Source organism: Phaenicophaeus curvirostris, chromosome 15 (genome assembly GCF_032191515.1).
Source record: "Phaenicophaeus curvirostris isolate KB17595 chromosome 15, BPBGC_Pcur_1.0, whole genome shotgun sequence".
Lineage (NCBI taxonomy): Eukaryota > Metazoa > Chordata > Aves > Cuculiformes > Cuculidae > Phaenicophaeus > Phaenicophaeus curvirostris.
In genome coordinates, this window is record NC_091406.1 from 2,453,029 (window position 1) to 2,472,388 (window position 19,360).

At 45.5% G+C, this 19,360-nt stretch overlaps 1 protein-coding gene across 4 annotated transcripts in view; it reads right to left on the reverse strand.

The window, feature by feature from the left end:
- Positions 1–11,348, reverse strand: part of FSTL4 (follistatin like 4) — a 214,981-nt gene extending 203,633 nt beyond the window's left edge. Inside the window, exons 1-2 of one of the 4 annotated variants that reach the window (XM_069869380.1) lie at positions 11,251–11,348; positions 5,237–5,372 (exon numbers count right to left, since the gene is read on the reverse strand). In XM_069869380.1, coding sequence (XP_069725481.1) covers positions 5,237–5,365 — 129 coding nt within the window. In that variant the 5' untranslated portion in view covers positions 5,366–5,372; positions 11,251–11,348. Of the gene's footprint in view, positions 1–5,236; positions 5,373–6,770; positions 6,853–9,056; positions 9,356–11,250 lie in introns of those variants that run through there. The other 3 variants (XM_069869381.1, XM_069869383.1, XM_069869379.1) reach the window with 3 other exon arrangements.
- Between the last annotated feature and the right edge of the window lie 8,012 nt (positions 11,349–19,360).

Here is a 19,360-nt window from a genome sequence, read left to right on the forward strand (position 1 = left end):
TAGCCAATTAATAAAGAAGTGGCTGTTCCTATTAATAGTTTATCAACCCTGGGATTTTTTTCCCCCCTTCAGAGCATGTTCTTCCTTATCTCAAGTGAGGGGGTCAAGAAAATTACACTGACATCCAGTACCGGGCTAGGCAAAGTGCACTACACACAGATTGCAGCATCTGCAGTGCTTATGACTAATATAGAGCTGAGTTTGACAATCAGGATTTTGTTTACAACCATGAGCACTCTGTATTTTCAAAAAAAATGCTAACGAGACAGAGAACATCCACTTCATTTTTTTTTTTGAGCAGGCACGAGCAAAAACATAAATCACGTGCTACTGTTTAGAGAAAGCTTGGTATTAGTACAGATGCTTGCAAGATGGATTTGTCCTGACTGGTATAAACATTGAGAGAAGCTCTGATGTCTCACATCACACTGTATCATCTGCTTACCCATACGGTAGCTAATTGAAGCAATTGCTGCATCTCTGATTTTCCTCGCTACTATTTCTGGACTTCAGATGAGAAACCCAGGTATAGCTTCATAAATTACCACATTGTTACACGGAAGCTCACGCGATGCCTGTTTATGAAGCAACAAATTTGGCAGATGAACCCCTCCTAATCTCAAAATCCAAGAATTTCCCTGCTCAATGGTAGAAGTACTTTAAGTAGAACTGTCTTCCTTTAAAAACTACAGCTACAACCTTTTTTGAAGGGAAATTATGCTACATTATTGACTAATCTTTTTCCCCCCAAGTCTTTTAAGGTTAAGTAGCTTCTGAACAGAATATCAGAAACCCTCTGCCGCATCACAGTCAAGTTAAAATTGCCTTAGATTTCTTTTGCAAGATGTTTTACTCTGGTCTGGTTCTCTGCTTCAGGAATATAGCAGCATTTCCCCACCTAGGTATGATTTTTCACAGTTGCTCAACTGTGACTTGAGAAAAAAAACTTACTGAAATATGAATCCTGCAGTCAGCTTGTGCTGCAACTCAGTACAGAGCTGGGCGACCTGAGCCCACGGTCCCTCTGCTTCCTGAGGAACAGAATCAAACTACTAGCTACCTGCAACTAAGGCATTGAAATTCCAGGTTATTAGTATCCATGGGATCACTCAGAGATTTTAAGCAGTTCAGATGCCAATGAAAGTAATAACTGAAGAAAAAGACAAACGATGGATATCCTCCTATACAGCCAATACCTTCCAAATGCTGGTAGGAAAGTTATGGTACCTTAAAGAAATAAGCATGTTTGCTACATACATTAGCATAAAAATAAGTGTTGGTGTAATACTTGGAGGTTGGCAAAACAATTTAAGACATAAGCCAGATAAAGCAACAAACAATAGGTAAAACTTACGAAGGAGTTTAAATACAGGCACAGCTGGTCTTGTTTACCCTTGAACCATGCTGGCACAGTTCAAAGTGGATAAACTACTGCACACCACACCTTGCTCCTTATGGGGAACAGTCACTGTGCATTAGGTATAAGCATCTTGAAGCACAGAGAGAAAAAGCAAACATCCCAGTGCTAGGATCCACAAGAACCCCTGGTACTCACGTGAGCACTCGGAGCATCACTTATAAGTACTCAGAGCATCACTGGTGAGCTCTGCACTGGTGGAGCCTCCCCACAACCACAGCTCTTCTCCCAGCAGGAGCATGAGATGCTGTGTGCATGTTTCTGGTATCTCCAGCTTCTTAAATAGGAGGATGGGTGGCAAAAATAGAGCACGGCATGAAAGCAATTAAGTATTTCTACAAAACCACAGCGCAGCTCTGGTTGGGAAGCCCAGAGCAGACCGCAGCACTCCTGCCAGGCTGTACTGTAACCACTCAGGAGCTATCAGCCAAATATTTCCTTCAACAAATCAGCACAAAACAAAACAGTACATGTACCACAACACAGGATTATTCTCCACTTTCACACTACCCAGCTAGGACAATATTGTTCAGGCTACCTGCCAGCTGAGCCCTGAAAAACATAACACAGAACTTAATTTTTGAGACACAGCGCTGTGGTGACTTGCGTTTGAGGAGCTCCCTGCAGCAGATGCGAGCCCTGCTCCTGGAAGAGTTGATGAAGACGTGCAGCGCTGCTCTGCTGCACCAGGGGCTGGGAAGAGATGAGAAACCTGCCCAAAGAACCATGGCAAGACCAGCTTGGCTTTGACACAGACAGAAAAACATCCTCTCACAGAGCAGGGAACAGGAAAAGCAAAGCTAGCTGTCAAATTTCAGAGTTTAATAAGATGGTTTTGCAAAATACCCCAGTAGGTTGAAAAATCAGTCTAGGCTACCACTAGTAGGATTATCTTGTAGAGACTGAGTGAAACAGTACCACTGGCTTTCCATCAGAATCTCCTGACCAAGTTCTCCTTCAAATCCGAACTTCAGGGTTATTTCGGATCCAGGTTTATTTCTCTTCTGCTACACATGCTCGAAACGTCCTTCAGCCACCACCAGTGGTAATGACTCACAGCTACTAATTTGAGAATTCCTTCATGGGCAACTCTAAAGCCCTTCAAGTCAGCACAATGCTGCTCATGAAAGGTGGTCACCTCTAAACTGTCCGTCTTAAGCATGGAATCATCGCTGCTGAAAGCAGAGGCAAAACCTGTCCAAAAGCATCTCCTCAGAGCTGGTGAGCTCTATGTTTAGGTATTTTGGCATATACTCAGTAGGATTTAGTCCCATGATGGCTCAACCTTGGGAAGCTGCACCTCCTAGCTCCAAAGAAGTCCAAGGGCAACAGTCACAAGCTTTAAGAGCTTTCCAGCACCCTCACAATGGAGTTGCACAAAACTGACAGCAATGCTCTCCAAAAATTAATACGGACCAGGCAAGTTGGAGCTTTTCAGTTCAATATGAACATTGTCCCTTTTTTAATTAGGTTTTCTATCTTAATTCATTTTCTACCCATTGAATTTTAGACTGCATGCACATTTTTATTAACTTTTCTAATCAGGACTAAAAATATCTCAGAAAAACCTCTTTTCAAGAACACCCTATAAATCTGAGACTTGGAAGGCTGAGCATCAGGAAAACATACACCACTGCTGTGTTAGAGTTAATTCCTCAGGCAGAAGGGCTCTATATTGCAGTCGACGGCCTCAAGACTTAGTTTTCCTTTATAAATGCAAAGCACAACTGCAATAATTCTACCACAGACCATGAAGAAATCGATTTAGCAATCTGAAGATAAATTAAGCAATGTTTTTGATTCAGTAAACTTGTTCCTATGTAGATCAGAACAAGTATTAGTGGAGGTCAGTGACCCATACCCAAGTATTTGCTTTCATGAAGTTCATAGGAATTCTAGATCAGAGCACACTTCAAATTGTTTGACCTGTGAATTAACCCTTTAAACATTTATAAAGCAATTTCAGTGTATTGCTAGCAGCTCTTCTATTAGTGATTTGATGTTTTCAACGCACGTTAGTGGAGTTACATATTAATCAAACCACAAATGCGGCAACAAACAAGAACTTCTCATGCGTGAGGAGCTCCAAACTGAACAAAGCCCAATATCACTAGAGAAGGATTTCAGGTGATTTGTATTATTAAAAGCATATTAAGGCTAAACTATTTACTGAAAGAAACTAAATACATTTTGAAAGCAAGCAGCAGCTATCTCAATTTCACTGACCTACCTGAAAGCTACGTCAGGGCCTCCACATTCACCTGGGTGTTTGGTGCCACACTGAATAAACAGCATCTCTCATGAAACAACCTTTCTGTACCAATCTACATTATAGCTTACATCCCCCGAAGCTATTTTAGCTGCATTCTTTGTACATTAAGAATTTTAATACTCACTCCTGTTATAAATTCTGCACAAATCAGAACAAATATATTCCTAGCGTAGATCCTTTCACCTCAAGCAAGATCAAGTAATTGGTACAATAACTTCACGGTTTTTAGAGGAAGATCAAATGAATTAATATCTTTCAAGTAGCACAGCACTTCTACAATTTATGTTAAAATAAATCATTTGAGTAATGAATTTAATTCCTCAGAGTAACTTCTTAAAAAAATCAAAGTGAATGCGGCATTAGTGAAGAATGAGAGGTTTTAAACGCAAAGACATGCAAAATTTGCCTTTTTTACTCAAAATAAGTGATCTGAGACAACACAAGGAGGTGTTTAACAGAGTGCTCTGCAGTGTACTACCTGAGTCTCTACACAACAACAAAATAGCAGTGGAGGTGTGTTGGAGAACTGTTTTTCTTCACTTCTACAGATGAGAGGATGAATACCTCATGGAGAAAGTACACCCAAGGCAGAACTTGGACCTGCAGAATCACCAGCTCCACTGAAATGATTTTCAAGTCCTGCTGAGCAGTGAAAAGTACCTTTTTAATCAGCTTAAACTGCTTTATTGAAACAGTGCACACAACTGTGGGCACCTGTAGGTGGGATGTGACTGGGAGAAACAGGATTCTCCAACTAGAACAAAATCCTGAAGCCTAAATAGATCCAATTGCAGCCTGAATCCATTAAGGGCTCATCATTAGCCTGGCACTGACTAATGTGTCCGCCAGTATGTAAGTGTTCCAGGCAATGGCAGTTAAAAAGATACCACTGTCCTTTTCCCTTGCCTGCCCCACAATTTCCTACTTTCAAGCATTTCAGCAATCATTTAACAAACCTACAATAACTGGGGACTAATTAAATAACTAAAATAGTTTCAGCATTTATCATATTCTCTTCATGAAAATCACATTTCTAGATTTTTATGGCCTCATTCACATGCATCAGACTCAAAGATGTGAAAATCTTAATCTAACCACATCTATGGAGCAAATCCACACTGCGAGCCCTGCTCCAGAAAGCCACCAACCCTGCTGGGACATTCTGCACAGGAGACCTACGAGAACAGGTCCTTTTTTCAGGTTTCACCTGAAGGTTCAGTGACTCAAATGAAAAGCCAGGATCAAGTTTGTTTATTAACTTTAGTTTAATCGGTCCCAGCAGCCTCAGGACATAGGGTACCACAAAGCCTTTGGGGCAAATACAGCATCTCCACAACAGCCAGATGCACAATTTCACTGCCAGAACAATGTCACTATATACTTAAAAAGCACAAGAGCTTCTGCTTCAATCTTTCTTCACTGATCTCCTCAGGTGTTTAATACAAATATACATCATTTGTTTTCTGTTTTCACAGCACAGAGAGCCTGAACATAGCACAAAAATAGAAACAGGAGTTGTAGCTGCAGAAGCAGCTGGCGTACAGTACCTCTTGATGCAACCTCCCTGCATCCGAATACAGCCTTCTGCTCCTGTCCATGTCCATCCATCCTCTCGTGACCGATGAGAAAACCCCAAGCAATACAAGAGATAACCAAAAGCTTCTTGATTTCATCATTTCACGTCTGTTGAAAACAAGGTAAGAGTCATAAAACAATCATCTTGCAACAAAACCCAGCTCAGATTCAATGACATGTCAGAAGCTTCAGCTGACAGTCAGTACGGATAGAGCTTTGTGCCCCCACAGCACATGCAGCAAAACATCGATTTTTCCTTTTTTGCACCCATCAGTGTATTGGAAATGAATTCCCACAGTGTAGCTGTTTTGTAAAGTATTTACCCCAAAACTACCCTCCACAGGACGTTCCCATGTAGCACCTGCAGAACGAGAGCTCTGGGATTTCTAAATCTAACCACAGCGACCAAGAGCAAACCACATCAAAACACGAGATTACGGTACTGCAGAAACCACAGGGTGACTTCATCCCATCTCCAGAACCCCTAGCAGAACAGGGTCACTCAGGCAGGTGCCCTCAACAGACCTTCAGGAAAGCCTCAGACATCCACATTTTCTTTCTTGACCATTAAAGGCTTCCAGAAACATGACAGAAATTACCACTGCTCCCCTGCAATTCAGGGAATGATGTTGCCTGGAGCGCATCCAGCCATGGTCATTCCCTGAGGCTATGACCAAGCTTGCAGGGCAGCCAGTGAGCTGCAGTTTGCCAGCTGACATTCAACAGGAAGGAACAGGGACAATTCATTCTTCCCTCAATGAGGGCACCTGCCCAGATGGTCACTGAACCCACTAAAACCTGCAAGACCTGAATGAAACTGTGGTGAAGAGCTCTGATGTGTTTCTCCAACCACAATGTAGGTGTGCCCCACCTGAGGCTGCGAGTTCTTCACTCACTTTCCTACATCCCTAACATTCCCCACTGCTCTCCAACTCATCCTACTGAACAGCAGCAGCACCTGCCTGGCAGTGCCCCATCACTGCCCTGCACCAGAAGACTAGGAAGATGCAAGCAAGGTTTTCCACCACAACACCATCCACTTTGAGCAATGGTTCTTGCCTTGTAAGGTTTTTTTTTATGAATTTGGGAGTGGAACCAATGCAGTTACTCAAAGTTCTGTCAGATGGAACCATCTCACATGTCACATGTGTCCACAGCCTCATGCCAGTCCTTTGGAAGCTCAGCCAGGGGTGCTCCGCGCTTCATCTGGACTTGTTTGGGAACATAATACCAGTGTGTCACTACTTTTCACATTAAAAAAACTAAAGGAGTCTTCAGGTCTGGTACCACCTCCACAGTAACTGCGGGAAGTTCTGACCTTCCACAGCAGAGAATGCTAGAACAGACCCGTAAGGAAGCATAATGACCACTTAACGAAGCAGGGCTGGCATTTCTATAGCATCCAAGAGACAGGCTGCTGCTTGGTCTGAGCAATATCCATTAACAAGGCGAGTTACCTGCTAACGGCAAAATTAAGCCTAGTTGAATTAAGTCACCATGACATACCTGGTCCTGACAGGACTCATTTTGCACTGCTTTCATGACATGGATTTGCTGCAGGGTATATCCAAGCCTTAGTGCATCACTCTCAATTTTGGAGCCATAACCATTTACACCAGCATGAAGTCAGGCTCGGCAGTTTCACTTGCCCAAAGACACCACCAACAGGACAAGCACAGCCTATAACCACCACAACCACACACCCGTGGAGTTAAGGCATTGCTTTTTCTCAGCACTAATGTAAACACCTTGAATAGAGAGCACTCAGGATGAAATCAAAATTTATTAGGCTTTCCAAATTCCAATTAGAAACCTCAGCTGTAATGTTACTGGGGCTACAAATAAATGTTTAATAAACTAAAGTCGCTGTATCAATAAGCGACAAATACATTGTTACATTATGAATTGCTCTTTTACAGCAATACCATTTCTCACGTTTTTTTTAAGGAGGTGTTTTGTATGCTCAGCTGATGCCATCACAGCAAATAGAACTATTTTAGTTTGCAGTTCTGGAGACCTCTGACTCATATGCTGCTTGAAATTACAATCCTAGAGCAAAACAGGGGACTAGCTGGTTTCAGGTATATTTAGAAAATAACTAACTGCTAGAAAACATGATGGTGTTTGGATTAGGATGCCGCAAACACTGATGGAACTGAAAGGGCAGCCTCCACCTTCAAGGAACTCTGGTTGTTTCATACATGGAATTTGTAGAACTTATTTCTCTAGTCAGTTTAGAAATTACTTATTTTTGTTGCATACTGACTGACAGAACACTAATTGCTCTCACTCGTAATAAGGGGAGGACACACCAATGTACACTGTATATTTGAGCAGCTTAAACCAAGCAACAAAAATACGCGCCGTAAATATCAAGTGAGAGTTAACTCCAAAATTATACAGCGTTTCCATGCAGCCCAGCATCCTAAACCATAGCTCAGCATCACCTTGCCCTGACCTAAGGGCAGGCTCCTTGCAGAATCTGGTCTGCCCTCACATCAAGCTATACAGCTATCGGGCTGCAGTTTAAAGCTCCCCAAAATCTACAGAAAAATTCAAACTGATTAGATCTGGACGACCACTGACAACTTGGACAAGTTTTACTACCAATTTCCTTTCCTCACTTGAGCGAGGCACAGATTTGCATAACATAAGCCTGTATGGACATCACTGCTCAGAAAAATCAAAACTGGCAGATGCTTGCATAAAATAAGCTGTTGTACACAAACAAAAAAATAAACTAACACTTGTAGCTAAACGTTAGAAGTCTAAGAGCTGGAGATGAGAGGGCAGTCCATCATACACCTGCTTTTAGCAATACATGTGAGCAAACAGCTTTTAACCTATCATGTAATGCAGAAATCAGTAACGCAGAAGCTAGAATCAAGTCAAGAGTATTTTGAAGTAAACAAAGTTGAGCATCGCATCCATTTGCAGCATTTCCTTTGGTTTCAGGGGAATTCCTTCCAAAGCAGTTTTGGTTCTTATGCTGCAGAAGACACTACACAAAGCCTAAAAGTTCACCCAAAAGGTTGGGGTCTGCTCCTCTAAGCTAGGAGAGAACATTACAGCTTTCCCTGCAGCTGGCATTTCTTTACCAAGAAATAGTACCACAAGGACAGGAGTGCTGTGATATGCACCATTATCTGAAGAAGCTCAAATGCAACGGCTGGTTTGCACGACTCTGCATGGTGACCAAGCCTTTAGGAGCAGCAGCAGCTGCAGAACGCCCATCCGGAGCTTGGATGGGTTTGTGCAGCCATGAACACACATTGAGAGTCCCAGCTTGCAAGAAAATTGGTGCAACACCGCTGAACAAAGAGGGAAAAAAAGCAAGTAGATGCCAGACAAAGATACCAGAAAGGGTTTTGGAGCTGCTCAAGCAAAGAGTCACCTTGGAAAAAGAAGGGGACTAATCACATCGGCCATTTGAGTGGAGCACAATATAAATCATTTAAAGCCCTCGTGTGACGTGCAGTGTGACCAGTCAAATAGCAACATTGCTGCAGAGAACCCACAACTTATTCCGCAACAGCACAGAAGCATTAAGAATCCAAATATGGAGACTGTAACAAGATTGAAGAACGCGCCAAAAGCAGTTATTGCTTTTGTTTCCAGGGCTACTTAAATTGTGGCTTATTTTTCTAACATTGAGAAATTAATAGTTCACAATAGCTTTTAATTTCCAACAAGCTTCACATTCAAAAGAAAGAAAGAAAGAGGTTGAACTTAATTACCTGAGGTCATAACTGTTGCTATAGCAAAAGGAAAGCATGTGGACCAAACCATTACCTCTATATAAATTGGCTCTATTAACAATTGATAAGAATCTGGTCCTCGGTTCCTCTGCCATCAACTGTTCCAATTGCTCCAGCCTTATCTAAACAGCATTTCTATAGCTTGCAAAATGATTTTGATGTCCATAATTTCTTGTTGAGTGCTACAAGCGCTATAAAAATTAAGCTCCAAAATTAAGGAGAAAATCCATACCAAGATAACCTTTCAGGGAGACATAATGAAGCCAAGTAACAATTTCAGCCAACCATCTACAGTATCTTAGACAAACACTTAAAGTTTTGATACATTAAGAACCAAACATCTCATTTGAGACAAAAAAACCATATGTTACAGTATTTCATTCTGTTTTTAAATAAATCCTCCAAAACACTTCAGTGTTTCCCAGAAGAAATTTGTGAAACAGTCCAGCAGGGAGGAAGGACTGCCAGACGCTCCTAAGCCTCATAAGCACTTCACCTTCGTTTTCAAGGCACCTTTCAGTCAGTGCTTTGCTCTGAGGTTCTGCTCAGACAAGACCCGCATCACCCCTTCCATCACTGAGCTGGGCACCTGGCAGTCTGCAGCTCTGCAAAGCCATTTATTTCCACCTTGCAGAAGCATTTTGGACAAGTTGGGAAGACAGCCCAGCATCTCTTAGAGATAAAAACCCCATCTCTCTCTGCTGCCGGCTGCACACTCGAAGCGCTGGCGCAAACAGAGGCACCGGAGGCTGAATCATAGAATCGCTTGGTTGGGAAAGACCTTTAAGGTCATCAAGTCCAACCGTACCTGTCCGCTATTAAACCACATCTCTGAGCACCTCATCTACCTGTCTTTTAAATCCCTCCAGGGATGGGGACTCACCCACCTCCTTGGGCAGCTTGTGCCAACGCGAGCGGCTCCTGCCCCACAGAAAGCAGGGGGGCAGCAGGCACAGCGGCAGAGGGGGGGATAGGAGCAGAAGGGGCAGAGGGCACAGGAGGCTGAGAGGGAGCGGGGCAGAGAGCTTGGGATGGGAGAAGCTGGTGGGGCAGCAGGAGCAGTGGACAGAAAGACTGGTGGGGCAGCAAGAGCGGCAGGAACAGGGGCTGGGGAGCAAGAGGAACAGGAGCAGAGGCTGGGGGACAGCGAGGGCAGCGACTGGGGCGTTGTGTGGCAGAAGAGCAGAGGTTGAGGGGCAGCAGGAGCAGCAGACATAGAGACTGGAGGGGGGACAGCAGGGACAGAGGCTGGGGGGTTGTGTGGCAGGGGCCAGAGCCTGGGGGGCAGCAGGAGCAGGAGAAGAGGCTGGGGGGGCAGGAGAAGAGGCTGGGGGGGGGGGCAGGAGAAGCAGGAGAAGAACCGGGGAGGGGGCAGCAGGGGCAGGAGAAGAGGCTGCGGGGGCAACAGGGGCAGGAGAAGAGGCTGCGGGGGCAGGAGAAGAGGCTGCGGGGGCAGGAGAAGAGGCTGCGGGGGCAGGAGAAGAGGCTGCGGGGGCAGCAGGGGCAGGAGAGGAGGCTGGGAGGGCAGCGGGGGCAGGAGAGGAGGCTGGGGGGGCAGCGGGGGCAGGAGAGGAGGCTGGGGGGGCAACGGGGGCAGGAGAAGAGGCTGGGGGGGGCAACGGGGGCAGGAGAAGAGGCCGGGGGGGCAGCGGGGGGGCAGCCCCGACGGGGCGCTCGGCCGGTCCGGCCGCTGGCGCCAGGGCGCCCCCCAGGGGCCGCGGGGGGAAGCGCCGTCGGCGATCGCGGCGGGACCCCGCGCCCCGGCGGCGGCACCGGGAGCCCCGAGCCTGAAGGGCTTCAACCTCGTCCTCCCCTCGCCCTGGAACGCGGGCCGGGGAGGGGGGCGACACCCTCCAACCCAAGCGGGTGCCGGTCCCGCTGCCAGACCCACCTGTTACCGCGGGCTCGCTCGCCCCCAGCCCCCCGCAGCGCTCGCCAGCCCCCCCGGCCCCCCGAGCGTTCGCCCCTCAGCCCCGAGCACCCGCCGGACCCCAACCCGAGCGCTCCCCGGCACCGCCGGCCCCCACCGACTCTAAACACTCGCCCCGGACCCCCGAGCGCTCGCCACCCCGGCGCGGAGCCCCAGCCGCTCGCCCCTCAGCCCGGAGCGCTCGCCGGCCCCCAGCAGCCCCCCGAGCGCTCTCCCCTCGTCCCCTCGGCCCGCGGGGGGAGCCGAGCCGGGGGGTGGGGGGGTCCCCGCTGTGCCGGGCGGCGCGGGGCGCGCTCACCTGCGCGGGGCGCGGGGCGGGAGCGGCGAGAGCGAGTCCGCGGCGGGGCCGGCCCGGGCCTATTTGTGCTCTCGGGGGCCGGAGCCGCCTGACGTCAGCGCCGCATTTGCATGTTCCACCCAATCGCCGGCCCCGGGGCGGGGAGGCGGCGCCGGGGGCACGAGGCGGCGGGGTCGGCCCCGAGGGGCGGGGGGGGGGGCAGCGGGGTCGGCCCCTCAGGGCTCGGGGTGGGAGAAAGGCCAGGGACGCCTCCCACAGGAGTAGAGGCTGCCAGCCCCATCCAGCCTGGCCTGGAACCCCTCCAGGGATGGGGCAGCCACCCCTGCTCTGGGCAGCCTGGGCCAGGGCCTCCCCACCCTCACAGCAAAACATTTCTCCCCAAGATCTCATCTCAATCTCTCTTCTTTCAACTTAAACCCGTTCCCCCTCATCCTGTCCCTGCCCTCCCAGCCCCTCCCCAGCTTTCCTGCAGCCCCTTTCAGTGCTGGAAGCTGCTCTAAGCTCTCCCCAAAGAGAGAGACCACGTACCTGTGGGGACCCAGAAAGGTGTTCGTCTTCGCAGCCTCATCTGTGTTTTAAAAAAAAAAAAAATCAATATAATAATTTCTATTTATTGTTTTTAATAGGAATGGTTGGACTCGATGAGCCAGTGGGTCTCATCCAACCTGGTTATTCTATGATTCTGTGATGTTTGTGGGAGAGTTAGGCACAACAGGGCTGCAGAAACAGGGTTTTAAGTGATTGGTTTCAAAGGCACGAACCGGCTGCATCACAAAGTCAACATAACGCCTACAATTAGCGATGGAAGGAGAGAAGCAGCCTAAAAGACCTGATAAAACACGCCGATTTGGTGTGTTTCTTCCCGTGGAGAATTTTACAGGTGGATCCCGCTGAATTAAATTGGATTTGTCATTGGTGTGAAAAGGATGGGACCTCCTAGTTCAGATTTTTAAAAAGACACGGGCCACTCGCAGAAAATGAGTCTCGTCCGGAAGAAAACTGCTTATTAAAAAAAATCATTTCATAAAATGAGGTGTGAGGTTGCAGGAAAAGGCTCTTCCATGAGCCTAAGCTTTTTTCTTTTTCATTTGTTATTATTCTTTGTAGGACATACCAAGGGATCGGATAAGTTGGGTTTCTGGGGTTTTCACGCTCATTCTGGCTCATTAAATGCTGCACCTCCAAAATATTTTCACCTCCAAAGTAAGTTCTACATTTACAAAAAAAAAACAAAAACAAAAGGAGTTTATTCTCCCCAGCCTTACATTGGAAGGGCTCTTGTTTGATCCAGTTCTTAAGGAAGAAACAATCTGAAATTGCCGATTTAATGTCTGGATCGAAAAAGAAATCACAAATGTAATAAAACAGAGAGCTGGGCACAGGAAATACAAAGCAGGGCTTTGCAGAGTGTCCTGAAAGATGAAATGAGCGCGTATTTCATGGCTGGCCCATAGGTTTAAGGGTTCTGAGATTTTTAAAAAACAAAGCTGAAATCTAATCAGAGACAAATTCGTTATTTTCAGTGAGAACATTTTCCTGAGGGAAAAAAATCAGAAATTATATTAGTGGAGAGAAAACTTCCCCAATTCCTGAAGGAAAGGAAGAAAAGTCTTGCCCCTTACTGACGTCATTTATTGTACAAAAATATCTGTCTGTGCTGTCGATTTGAGGCATTTAGCAATCTCTCTGTGTCTCTTAAAGACAGACATGAACAGGGGATGTGTTAGTAGACATCTGAAGTTGTCGCGCGGTCCCTGTTTATTTGCATCCACGCGTGCTGGAGGATGCAGAGGAGGGAGGCGAGCGCGTCTCTCCACCACCGACAGCTTGCCTGGGTGACCTCTGCCACCACACATTTGTCGCAGTAGGCACATTTTGCTCATTTTGCATCACTGGACGCAGTTTGAAACGCGCAGGCTGGGGCTGCTGTGCCTCTCTGTGACCCCCACAGGAGAGGAGAGCGCAGCAGGGCAGTGCCACGAGCCCACGGTCACCTCCCCATGCTGGCAGCCTCCCCGACCCCAGCCTCCCAGGAGGGGCTGCCTGGTCCCTGCCTCCGTCCCTGGGGCTCACCCACCTCCTGCCACCGGGAAAAGTGGTCCCTGTTGGTTTCACACCTACGCCTGAAGCTGAGCAACGTGGCTCCTGATGGCTGAAGGATGAATGTGAAGCATCTGTCTGCTCCTCCATCACTTCTCGATGATCCGGTGGGTCTCTTCCAACCTGGTTATTCTATGGTTCTATGATTCTCACGTGCCAAATGTGACCATGCTCCTAATTGAGGGATGTTCAGGTTTCCCTTTCCCACTGTTGGCACAGTCAGGCACTCATCAGTGATTTTTCACGTCTTCTCTTGCACACTTAGCTCCTACGTAATTCTCTGATACTTTGGTTCAAGATATTTTGATGTTTTCCCACCTTTTGAAAATACTATTTATAAAAAGTGTCGACCAGGCACCCCCCTCCTTGCACCCTCATCCTTCAGCCAGCTCCATCCCCCACCTTTTCAAATGCTTTCAGTCTGTCCTGAGACCTTGGAAAAGCCCCGTGGGAGCCTGACTGTGTCCCAGGGGGTGTTCTTGAAAAGGAGCCTTGGGAGCTTTGCTGGGGGGAGGAGGGTGTTTTGCTGTCCCCCCAGGCTGGTTCACCCGCCCACAAAGGCTGAGCAAAGCAAACAGCTCTGTTATAGACCTGGAGAAATAGAACTGCTTGCTCCAGAGCAGGCTGGCGATGAAAAACTGATAAATACTTCATCTTCAGGTCTGGATGAGTTTGAAGCAAAATAATTGTTGCTTTCCTTTGAACTGGGAATTGGAGAGGCCCCAAACCCAGTGATTGGAGTTAGGAGGAAGAGAAAAATGGATTATTTTAAAGACAGACTTGAGAAGGGGAAGATTCCTATGCAGAGAAAAAGGAAAAAAACAAGTTTGTAATGTTTTAATCTTTTTTTCTCTTAAACTACAGGATAACCCATTCACTGAAATAAGAATTAAGCCTCCTCCTTTCCACCCCATTAAAAATAAGAAAATGAAAACAAGACAGTAAGTAAAAGCCCTCTGGAAGTTCAGAGGAGTTGAAGCTGCAAGTGTCAATTTCTTTAATATTACGTGGACAAATATGAGGACTGTGAAGAAGGAGAGACCTGGGCCAGCGCTGGTCTCACCTACTTTGGTGAGAGGAGCTGGAAATGTGCAACCTGTTGTCAGCTTTGACTGATGCGACATCAGGAATTTGATGAGAAATTTTAAACAACAGATTGGTGAGGCAGAGCTCCGTGTCACTGAAGATACGATAGCATTCAAGGGTGACCACGGCGATTAGTTTAAGGGAAAGAGTTTTGAAGAACAGATGGCCTGCTCTTATTGGGCTTTTTAAAAAATAAAATAAAATAAAAAAAACAAGCAAACCCACAACAGAGCAATGCAGGCAGCCAAGACTCCCTGATTTCTACCAGCAAAGGAATTAACTGGTAACCATTTGAGCCGTTTGAAGTGTTTCCAAAATCTACTAAGCAATCTTCAGAAGAGGAAGGTAAGGTTTCCTCTTTGAAAATTCTAACTTTGAATGACAGTGAATCACCCATCCACCCCTCCTTGTCCAGTCCTGCTAGCTAAATGCAGTAATTAAACATGAGTTTTTCACAAGAACATTGTGTTCACTGGAAACAAGAAGCTGAGGAGGTAATAGGAGAACAAGATGCATGCTCATCACTTTTAGTTATTTGAACCAAGAGCCTAAATCAGACCTGATTAAAATAAGAACTCAAAATTAGACTCAAACAAAACTAAAGATATTAAACAAATACAAATGTGACAAGAGTCAGAATTCAATTATTAGGAGTCCACCTTTTAACTGCTCATTAAGATGACAGTGTGTATCTTTGCTTACATATATTTAGCAAAGCCTTTTCACTTCGGCAGTGCATAAAATCATCCAAAGCCAACTGTATATCTCTTACTTTTTATGTCAACTTTAGAGTTGCCAGTTCTTCATTATCCTCTTGGTCACAAATTAATAAAGAGGAACAAATTTAATAGCAGCCTCAATCCTTTAGAGATTATGTCAGCCTTGTGTATCTGTGCCAGTTCAATTACCATTTATTTCTGCTTAAATTTAATGTGGTCATCTTCATACAAATACACACATATTTGAAGCCTGCTCTCAGGGAACAGCATCAGCACATCAAGGGGCTGCTCTGAAAAGCTGACATGGAGCTCAGACTTGAACTTTCCTGACTGCATCACTCCATTTAAGAGGCAGCACGTGGAGAGGAACAAGGTCAAAAGCTGCAAAGACGCAGGAGCGTTTTGTGGACACCATTCTCCCATTGCATTACGAGCCAGGACGTCTATGGATGAACCTCTGAAGCAGTGGGATGTCCTTTGGGTGGTCTAAATGGATTGAAGTCCAGATCTAGGGAGGTGCTGCCCTTGGTGACCCATTCTTCTCCATCTTCATCATGATTAGTGAATGATTGCTTTGTTTGGTACGCGCACACAAGCGCTGGATGCAAGATTGCAGTGTTTTGCCCCTGCCTTCATACCTGTAAGCCCAAAATAATAATAAAAAATACATTATAAAACATGTTTTGTACCAATGGAAATACTAAATGTGGAAACAGTGGTTTGATTCATTTCACAGCTGTAGTCTTTTTTGATTTGTTCATAATTTTCTACACTACTGCTTCCAATTTGATACTGTCTGGGACTCAGTTGACAATGAGAATGAGATAACAGATGATGAGCTCAAAATACTGAACACAATCATACTCGCCCTACGCGTGCCCACAATCAATATGTCACTTTGAGGAAGGAACCATCAGCCACTGGGCAAAGTTTGGAATATAAAATGTCACAGGAACTCAAGGCACATTTCTTATTTCTTAGGAGTTGTCAGAGCAGCTGGCTTGTTGCTGTGGAGGGGACATGCAGAGGGTTCAAATAAATAGCTTGAGATACCTGAATAAAAATTGATGTGGAAACTTTCAGCAGCTCCCTCCATCCCCATTGCTCTGGGAAAACAAACACTCAAGGCTAACTGCAAGGTTAGCTGCAGGGCCAACGGCAGCCGCAGCGTGAGCAGGTTCCACAGCCATTGACCAAACTTGTGGCTTTGGGAATGGCCCTGGTTTTCCTCAATTTACCCATCTCTGAATATTTTGTTGGTCTCTTCTGCCAGATGCACAGCAGAGATCATCAAAGACAGCGGGCGCAGTTTATCTGAAGACAAGAAAGCACTTTGATCCACAGGCACGGTGAATAAGGTATTTAGATTTTTTTTTCCTTGGCTATTCATACGTACAGTTGAGTCCTAGGCAAGCGTTGGTGCATACTGTGGAGCATATGGAGATCTTTCTTTCAAGCTTGTTTTTTAAAGTGAAGAGCATTAAGCAGAGCTGCTACGATGCAAACCGTATAGCAGAGAATTAGGAATCAATTCCTAACCCACGTCACCAAAACTCCCCGTGTCAGAGACAAAGAGGTGGATGGATGGAACAGGTGAATATGAAAGAATACGCACCAAAGCAGAAGAAAAACCAGCAAGAAATGTGTGCTTGCCTCATCTGAGACTTTTTAGAAGTTTTCTAAAGCATCTTTGCATTTCATCTCATCACTTAATAGGCTTGACTTTCCACCTGTGCAGGTCCACGCTGTATATCAAGTTCAAGAAATATATGTGAGCAAGGGTGAATTGGCTCCAGGTTCCTTAAACTGCCTCTGCAGACAGATGGCCGAGGGCAGGCGGGAGGGAGACTGTGAGCAAGGAGGACGTTCTTCAAGTAAAATTAGGAAATGTAAATGGCACCATCAGTGCTAAGAAAGACAAACCCCTACGAGGCATTATCCAGGCTCAGCTCAAACAGCAATTAAATGATTTAGAACAAGGCAGTGATCATTTACAATTTTTAAAGGTGAAAGGTGTGATTTTGGTAATACCTTAAAATTAAAAGGCCAGCCACTCCATCTTTGAAATGATGGTTTCTCTCCTGGAAGACTTATCTCGTTGTCAGTCCATTAGCAGCCAGCCAGAACCCATCCATACAAAAATAATTGGCTATTGATATACAGTAATGCTGAAAAGTTATTCTTATTTTTGTTCATTGCTACACAAAGATGTCCTCTCTAGCCCACGCTTTCAATCATTATAAATGCTACCGTAAAAGACTAAAAACACTTTTCTGAGATAGATTAAGATCTACTTCACAAATAAATATGTTTTATCACTAAGAGAAGAGGCAAATGTCACCGGTACTGAGTGTTTTATACACAGTAGAAACCACTTCGCTGAAATTTTACCCTCGTGGTAAATTAATGTCACTGCTATGCAGAGTCCCCTCCAGACGAGCAGGCTCCAGCGCAGTGTTTATACCTGCTGGACATAAATGAAGAATTGTCTCTGGACCACAGCACCAGCTCCTCCTTTCCTCTTGACGGCAGCACGCTGGAACACACTAAAAGGATGGTTTACCAGCGAGGGGCAGGGGCCGCTGCTTTCCGCAGGGACTGAGGTCCCATCTTCTTTGCCCAGAAAAAGGCTGCATCCTGCGCGCCGCTGCAGTGCCCGGGGCTCGAAGGACCCGGCAGCCTGGGAACAACAAAACCCAACACCACCGTAAAATGTTATTTGTGCACAGGCTGGGAAGTTTGCACTCAGGCTGTTAGAGCCGCGACGAGCTGGTGGCAGATGCTGCACTTGCCAGCTAAGCACCCCTCAAGAATAGCTAATAAAACCAGAGGACATTAGGCTTCGTAATGCCGTATTTTAAAGTTAAAGAGTCTCTGGTTTTTACTTTCTTGCAGACAGCTATTTGGCTCCGCTGTAATGCAACCTCTAGCTGAACTGAAACAATGGGTTATAAAACCCTCACTGGGATGATATGCAGGACGGAGAAAGTGGGGAAATAATTGAGCTTCACAGAGAATTTTGGGGACTATCGTTTGAGCCAGTAGTTGAAATTTCTCATGCTTAATTCTCAAATACCCACCAGCGAGAAGACAAGTGTTGAATCTGTCTTGGGGCCCCGTGTAGTCATTGATTTTTGGTTGTTTTTTCTTATTTATGGCCATTCACTTTTAACAGTTGTAAAATATTTTAAGGAGTAAAAAATTATTTTTACATTTATTTCAGCTGGAATTGGTTTTCTTTGTTTATATTTTTTTTGTGTTGGGCTGAATTTCTACTGTAATTCTTCCAACACAAACAGTTCTGGTTGCTCTTGTGTTGCTATTAAAAGCACATCACTCTTAGTAGTTCCTATACTGACTCTCCGTTATCCTTTTAGAAAGCCTCTCCAACAGTAAAAGAAAAAACATTTTTTCTCTTGTCTCTTATTGTCCAGAATTACTCTTGGATATTACAGTCGTCAATGTTTAGTATTAAATCATGTCCCTGCCAATTCCTTGTAATCAAATCTTCCACAAAGTCAATAGCAATAACATTTTTATAAGGCATTGTCTCTCTCAACCTATTAGGTGCTTTCAGATCTTTGAATTTTCCATTCTGAAAATAATGGATAGTGACCTGGAAGAAAGCATAAAATCTCTGAAAGTCACACGAGCAACCACGTAATTGCTTATGCCGACCAAACTGTTGGGTCAGAGCTATGACTCGTTCAAACAGGTTATACAATCATACGAGTGGCTTTTATTTTCTGTTGAAAAAAATGCAAAATAAATAAATGAGCTACCAGGCCCACTGGAACCAATAACAATATTTCTATCGCATTTAATGGGGCCAGATGTTGGCTTTGCAGAGTTATATGTGGTATTACACTGGGTACATCTGTGTCACGATGCAACTATGCCACTACAGCTCACAGAGAGATACTTAAGCTGGTATAAAGGAGATGCTGAAAGCTGCAGCACTGCGGAACAGAGCAGAGGGCTGCAAAACCCATCCCAGCCCCGGGTCTTTATTTGCACTATGAACCTGCTCATAGCTGTGTGCAGTCACTGCTGAAGATGCTGTGCCTCCCAGATGCACCACCCAAAGCAACACGTGCTTCACCGCCTGTGGTGAGACACGGACACAGAGACTACTTCTTTCAGCATCCTTTCAATTGAAAGCAGCTTTCACATGCCTCTTGATCAGGATAAACTTCAGTTTCGTC